Source organism: Microtus ochrogaster, chromosome 22, assembly GCF_000317375.1.
Source record: "Microtus ochrogaster isolate Prairie Vole_2 chromosome 22, MicOch1.0, whole genome shotgun sequence".
Lineage (NCBI taxonomy): Eukaryota > Metazoa > Chordata > Mammalia > Rodentia > Cricetidae > Microtus > Microtus ochrogaster.
The window spans coordinates 10,786,363-10,794,104 of record NC_022023.1 but is presented as its reverse complement, the minus strand read 5'-3'; the positions used below and the strand labels follow the sequence as shown (position 1 = coordinate 10,794,104).

General features: G+C 41.6%; 1 protein-coding gene across 1 annotated transcript in view; it reads left to right on the top strand.

The window, feature by feature from the left end:
• Positions 1 to 7,742, top strand: part of Blm (BLM RecQ like helicase) — an 81,959-nt gene that overhangs the window by 58,565 nt on the left and 15,652 nt on the right. Inside the window, exons 13-16 of the mRNA XM_026784232.1 lie at positions 288 to 394; positions 1,273 to 1,433; positions 3,317 to 3,512; positions 7,420 to 7,610. Coding sequence (XP_026640033.1) covers positions 288 to 394; positions 1,273 to 1,433; positions 3,317 to 3,512; positions 7,420 to 7,610 — 655 coding nt within the window. The remainder of the gene's footprint in view (positions 1 to 287; positions 395 to 1,272; positions 1,434 to 3,316; positions 3,513 to 7,419; positions 7,611 to 7,742) is intronic.

The following is a 7,742-nucleotide window of genomic DNA, read 5'->3' as shown; positions in this document are numbered from 1 at the left end:
CTCTTGTAGACCAGGCTGGCCTCAAACTCACAGAGATCTGCCTGCCTCTGCCTCCCGAGTGCTGGGATTAAAGGCGTGCGCCACCACCACCCGGCCAGCCCCTCTGTTTTTATAAGGACCTAATCTCCTTGGTGACTCTACCCTCCCCACCTGATTACCTCCCTAAGGCCCCACCTCCTAATGCCATGGCATTGGGGGAAGTACTTTGGGTGAGAAACATTCAGTTATGACAGTGGGTGCAGCTGTATTTTCTCATGATACTTAAGTGTTATGTTTGGATCTTTCAGGTTCAGCATGAGCTTTAACAGACACAATCTGAAGTACTATGTGTTACCAAAGAAGCCCAAAAAGGTAGCGTTTGATTGCCTAGAATGGATCAGAAAGCATCACCCATGTGAGTACAGTCAGGTAATTACTTATGTCTAAAAGTCTAGATTTTAAGTCTTTTATATATATACTGAACTACAATAGAATATATAAACTTGCATATTAAACATTTCTTCTTGCATTGTGATAGCACCAACTTGCTATTTGTGGGGAATATTATAATTTTGAAATCTCATTTGGTTCCGTAACAATAAACCTTAGCAAAAAATATATTAAATATGCCTCCTACACACCTACATTATAATTCTTGGTTTCAGTGTCTTTTTCTCTGGTGTCTATCAGTGTATGAATAACACAGCCCTTTGTTTTAGTGTCTTCTCCCAAGTGTGTTTGCCTTTGAGTTATGTTAAGTAAAATGAGATTCTGATGTTCATAACCATTTTCCATGTAATACATTTTCAACATCTTGATCATTTCCCCATGACTTTGTAAACTTAGAAAGAACTTTTAATAGTTATAGTGTGTTTATTTCATAATTCTTTATCTTAATTATCCCCATATGTTTCCTATTAAGCTTTCATTCCAAAACTTTTGGCCTAAGTCCTTGACCATTTTATTTCCTAGGTTAGCTTCCTAGAAGGAAACTGAGTCAAAGGGTATTTATCAGGCTCTTGATAATTGTGCCATGTTTCTACAAAATTCCTATCAAGGTAGCTCCCCATGGTTGAGTTGGTGCAGGACAGCCCAGGATTAGTCCAGGTTGCCTTGCAGGAACAGGGTTACAAGCTCAGTCTTATTTCCTGTGTTAATGAATCCCTTGCTTGAGCTCTTCTGTGTGACACAGCAAAGCTCTGTGTACAGGGCACTGTGTTTTAAGACCATGGTGTAGATGTGTTCTTAAGTGAAAAGCCCTGCTCCCTCAACTCACTCTGGCTTCTTTGGCAGATGACTCGGGGATAATTTACTGCCTCTCCAGGAGGGAGTGCGACACAATGGCGGACACCTTACAAAGAGATGGTCTGGCTGCTCTGGCTTACCATGCGGGCCTCAGTGATTCTGCCAGGGACGAGGTGCAGAACAAGTGGATCAACCAGGATGGCTGTCAGGTGATGCTTGCAGAAGTCAGCAAACACTCCATGGTGGATCAGTAGCTTTGTCTGTAGATAATACAGTTTCTGCTTTGTTTTTTGAAACAGGTTCTTACTATGTCATTGAGACCAGCCTTGAACTCAGGGCAATTCTCCTGCCTCCACCTCTTACCTAGCTTTGTTTTCTGTTTGTTTTATAAGGGGTGTGTGGTGTGTGTGTGCTACATGTTGTGTGAAGGTCAGAGACAACTTTCAGGAGACTGTTCTTTCCTCCCACAGTGTGGGACCCAGGTATGAACTTACATCATCAGGCTTGGTGGCCCTGAGCTTGTTTTTGTCATAAAGGAAGACTGACAGTGAATGTGAGCTGCAGTGAATCCCTAGAGGATGTTATGGAGAAACTGAGACTGGCCAAAGGAAGAGGGCTTTCAGAAAGAGTTGGCATCGTTTGGCTTCCTGGTGACCTGTACCATGTGCTTCACAGCCGTGTACCCACCTAACACTGAGAGGGGCACCTCACAGAAGCTGCAGGTCACTCTGGCGGAGCTGGGGCCAGCACCTCTCACACGCACAGCCTTTTGCCAGCTTTCCTTCATTAGAGGCCGCAGTAAACTTTCTCTTTCCGGGGACATTTCCTTTTAATCAAAGAGCCTTAAGTTTAGATGGATGAGTAACCTTGAATACATCCCGTGCTGGTAATATCCTGATTTGCTGACCCTGTGCGTGTGGTTTGTAGTTCCTCTTTCAGTCATAACGGCAAAATCATGTCATGAGCCTTAGTATGACTGCTGGATATTTCTGTCACTTTTGAAATGCTGTTCTTGCAATAGCAAGTCATTTTTTGAATGCTAAAAAAAGACAGCCTTATTTGTATAATTAATTTTGCCTGAAAATACAATATTTTGGCCTTGGTCAAATAACTCACAGATTTTCAGCAAAAGAGATATCTTTTAAGATTTATTTTCTGTTTTTAACTGTATATATGGATGGGGGTGGGGGACAGAATGTGCACATGTGAATGCAGGTGCTTCAGTCCAGAAGAAGTGCTGGATGCCCTGGAGCTAGAGTTACAGGGGTCGTAGTGCTGCTTGCAAAGCCCGGCTTAATTTGTTTTAAAACCCGTGTGCGTGAGTGCGGATAACCACAAAAGCCAGAAGAGGGTATTGGAGCTCTTGGGGTTTCTAGGCATTTGTGAGCTGCTCAGCATGGTTGCTGGAAACTGAGCTCTGGTTCTCTGCAAGCTCAGGTTATAATCTTTCACAACTGAACCGTCTCTCCAGATCTTGAAATAGATACTCTTGAAAACAATTTTGTCACATTCCATATTAACTATTGCCTAAGCTTCCACTAAATAATCTGTATGGGCCAAAGAAGACAATCCCTGGCCTTTCTGTTTTGTTTTTATGGGTTTTGTTGTTTTGTTTTGTTTTTGTATAAGCAGCTTAAGGCTTTTATCTAAGTTAAATTAGATTAAAACGGTTAAAATTTCATAAGCTTTTACTTTGAAAAGTAAGTTAGTGTATGATCACGTGGCACCATGTGGAAGGCTGATATAAGCACCAGAGTAGACGAGAATGTCACTGTTCCTAATTCACGGGAAGACCACCCAGGAGCTCAGCACATTGCTTATGTACCTTAACTTGGATGTCATGGCTATGTTAGCAGCACCCACCACACAACCCTTACAGAAACAGAGGGCAAACAGTCAGCACACAAAGGGCTGATTGCAGTTTGTTCTGGGTCTTTCAGATGGTAATACCAAGGCACACAGGAAGATTCTGGTACCCTAAACATCTCTTTACCTTCTTGGATCTGAGTAGAGTTGCAAGTTATCAATATGAAAATCTCACCTTGTTCATGGTAATACCAATGAGTCTAATAGGCTTTTATTTTCAAACCAGGTTATCTGTGCAACAATTGCATTTGGAATGGGAATTGACAAACCTGACGTGCGATTTGTGATTCATGCATCTCTCCCTAAATCTGTGGAGGGTTACTACCAAGAGTCCGGGCGAGCTGGAAGAGATGGGGAAATATCTCACTGCGTGCTTTTCTACACCTACCACGATGTAACTAGACTGAAGAGACTTATAATGAGTAAGCCATGCACCTCTGCCCGTGTTACAGTGTTTGGATCCTGTTTTCATTAAATAGTCATAGAAAGATAAAGGCTTTTAATACATATTGTAACGTTTATTTTAGCTCATTTTGAAGGTACTGCATACCTATTTGGTAAAGTCAGGTGACACTGGCAAGCACAAAGCAGAGCATTTCCAGACCAGGCAGGCTGAGCCTCCAGGTAGTGACCTCTTTTATACCCTCCTAGACCCAACACCATTTCCAGATAGATAGATAGATAGATAGATAGATAGATAGATAGATAGATAGATAGATAGATAGATAGATAGATAGATAAGAGAAAATAATGAATTCTTGTACTATGACCCAGTTTAAGGGTTAGTTGGGGGAAAGCCAAGTATAGAAGCATATGGCTGGGTCTCATTAGGGAAGCTGAGGTAGGATTGTTGTTTGACCTAGGAGTTGATTACGAGGTTGGTCTGTCTCAGAAGAAGCAAGCAGAAGGAAAGAAGGGGCAATAGAAGCAACCCCTGTGCAGCAGCCCTCTTCAGTTTGTGCCTTTTCCATTAGAGGCTGGCAGCATATTGTATTTGGTATTCCCCTTTCCCAGATGCATGTGTTTTCAAATATAAATGGTGGTCTGCAAGATGTCTCAATGGTTAGATGCTTGCCACCAAGCTTGGTAACCTGGGTTCAGTTCCCCAAAAAATTGTCCTCTGGCTTTCACACATGTTGAGCTAGCACATGTACATAGATGCACATATTTGTATGTGTGTGTGCATGTATACACATAAATGAATGTCATTTTAAAAATAAATGTAAATACAATTATAGACTCACGTAGGTATATTGTAAATTGTTCCAATTACATAGTCTTGTTATTTGGGGTTTACTAAAGCAATCTCCTTAATAGATACTTAAGTTATTATTTTGTTATCACCTTATAGTGCTGGACAGTCTTGTACAAAGGTCTTTCAGCATTTGTAGAATTCTGTATAGAGGATAAATTTCAACTGTCTTAGTAGGTCAAATGAATCTGTATTTTATAATTTTATCATTTGTGTACCTTTTTTTCCTGTTGAAGTAGTTAACTATGTTTTGTAATCCTACTCCTTTGTTTTTGAGACTGCTGTCATTTCCTCTGGCACAGATACTGAGCATGGGAAATGGCACTGGCTACACTGGGACTCTGTCACCTTTATTATCTTTCTTATTCATGAGAGCTGGCTTTGAACTTACAGTTGCTCCTGTGAAAAGAAGTGAGCCACAAGTAGGTTCATAGCTTCAGGGAACAGACTGGCCCTGATGCATGTGCACTTCACGTATGCACTTGCCGTGTTTGTTTGTTGGGGTTTTTTTCTTGATTTTTCTTTTGAGATATGGTCTCATTTTGTACCCCAGGTTGGCCTAGAATTTGTGATCCCCGTGCCTCAGCCTCTTCAGTGCTGTGGTTGCAGCGGTGAGCCGCCAAGCCAGCTCTGCATGCTGTTTTCAGTGCTTTGTCGCCACTCAGCTCATTCTGTCTTTACCACAGCACTAGAAGAAATGAGACGCAGAGCTAGAGAGCAGTGTGCTGTTCACATTCGTGTTGCTGATTTGTGTTTTTAAACAAAACCTGGAGAAGCAGTCTTCTGTTGATGGTGGCTTGCCTGAGTTCATCCTTATGATAGGTTTATGCTTTCAATTGAGCCATGCTTTGAGTTTTTAGTTTTGGAATGGGGAGACTTGGGGGAGTTCTACTTTTATTTTATGTGTATGTGTAAATCCCTGAATGTATATGTGCACCACTTATGTGCCTGGTACCAATGAAAATCTGAAGAGGGCACCAGAATCCCTGGAACTAGAGTTATAGCCAATTATGGCCTGCCATATAGTTGCTGAGAACCAAACCCACATCCTCTGCAAGAGAGCAAGTGCTCTTAACCACTGGACCTTCACCCGAGCCCCTAATGCTGAGGTTTTTATGAGCTAGCAAAATACAGTCTGGTCTTCTCTTGTGGGGTATTAGCAGCCTTAGCTTGACGTCCGCCTTACAACCACAAGGGTCAATAGCAGTTTACGGTCTGCTATGTTCAGTCGTTTAGGTGCATTAAGTACAGTGTCCCATGTGTGATATTTTCAACTTAAAATAAGTGCATCAAGATACGACCTTTCAGAACTCTAAAACATTTGTATTGTTAAGCAAAAGTCATTTAATAAGTATTTAAATCCTGGTATCCTAGCAACCGTTTGAAAAAATAGTGCTCAAAACTGGAAGGAAAATAGTAATTTTATTCGTAAGTAACTATGTTTGCCTATTAATGGAAAATATACACCAGTGGGGTTTTTTTTCATTTTAATAGATTTTCTGTGTGTGTACACATGTGTGCATGCACACGCGCGTGTGCGGTGGTAAAGGACAACTTACATGAGTTGGTTCTTTCCTTTCACCGTGTGGGTTGCAGGAATTGAGCCCAGGTCATCAGGCTTAACAACAAGCACCTTTGCCCTACTCAGCCATCTCACCAGCCCCATGTCTCGTTTTAAACCTTGGAATCAAATAAGTTACTACCACTCCTAGTTTCTGTTTTCTGTGAGCTTGTGTAGGACATGCTAGGGATGAAACCCAGGACCTTGCAGGAGCTCTACCACTGAACTACATCCCCAGTCCTTGGGGCTTTTTGTTGGGTCATGGTGGCTATTGGATGGAGACAGGGTCTCACTATGTATCTCTGGCTGACCTAGAACTCACTATAGACCAGGCTGACCTTAAACTTACAGAAATCTGTCTGCCTCTCCCACCTGAGTGCTAGAATAAAAGGCCAGTCCTGTCTTGTTTGAGATAGTGTCTTGCTTTGTAACCTAGGTGTGTATCATACTCAGCCCTCCTGCCTCCCCAGCTGGGGTCACAGGTGTGTACCTTCATGTTGTCACGTTTGTTTTTGTGTGCTGCTCATTTTATCACAGCACCTTCAAAAATTCCAACTTGACGGAGCCGTGACTTCCCCAGAAGTATAATATAATGCGATGTTAAATCATGAACTACCTCAGATAACTAGTTTGGGTGGTGTTCAACAGATGTAGTTATTGCTATTTCCCTTAAATTTAGGACATCCTGTCTCTGAGCCCCCTAGAGTCCTCTGGATTCTTGACCACAGTTTTAGAAGCCCTAGTTTCAGTAGGAGTTCAGCTATAGGACTGCCTGCTTCCTCTAGATTCGCAGCTCGGCACATATTTACCTAGAGAGAAAGTGTAAAACAAATCTCTGTCATTGGGGATGATAAAGATATAAAGAAAATTCAGTTTTAAAAAAGGAAAATTAAACAGTATAGGGTGAAATAACTTATGCCAGTAATCTCAGTATTTTGGAGGCTGAGACAGGAGAATTTCAGTTTCAAGGCCATCTTGGGGTACAGTATGAGACTTTGCCAGAAGAAGAGGAAGAAGAAATCCAACATTCCTATAAAATTAAAACCATGAGACATGAACTTCAGCATCCAGTGAGCTGCAGTGTAGAAGGATGTCATTGACACTGTGTTGATAATAGTCTTTTTCTTATTTCGTATTTAAATCTAGCAGAGCACAGTGGCTCATGTCTGCTGTCCTAGCACACAGAAAACTGATTTAGCAGGGATATTTAAAGCTCATCTAGCCATAGCAAGACCTTATCTCCAAAACCAAACAAAAAGTAAGTTATATGAGTCAATAAAAAAATATTACTTTTATATTCTTTGGTTTTTCACTATAAAACTTTTACATTGGGCCAGACAGTGGTGATGCACACCTTTAATTTCAACATTCAGAGGCAGAGGCAAGCAGATCTCTGAGTTTGAGGCTAGCCTGGTCTACAGAATGAGTTCTGGGACAGCCTGGGCTACACAGAGAAACCCTGTCTTGAAAGAAACTGGGAAAAAAATTTTTTTGTTCTGTTCTTCATCTCTTTTAGTGGAAAAAGATGGAAACTCTCATACGAAGGAGACTCACTTCAATAATTTATATAGCATGGTCCATTACTGTGAAAATATAGCAGAATGCAGAAGAATACAGCTTTTGGCTTACTTTGGTGAGAAAGGATTTAACCCTGATTTTTGTAAGAAATACCCAGATGTTTCTTGTGACAACTGCTGTAAAACAAAGGTAAAATATGTCATTTAAAATTACTTAATACTGCCGGGCGGTGGTGGCGCACGCCTGTAATCCCAGCACTCGGGAGGCAGAGGCAGGCGGATCTCTGTGAGTTCGAGACCAGCCTGGTCTACAAGAGCTAGT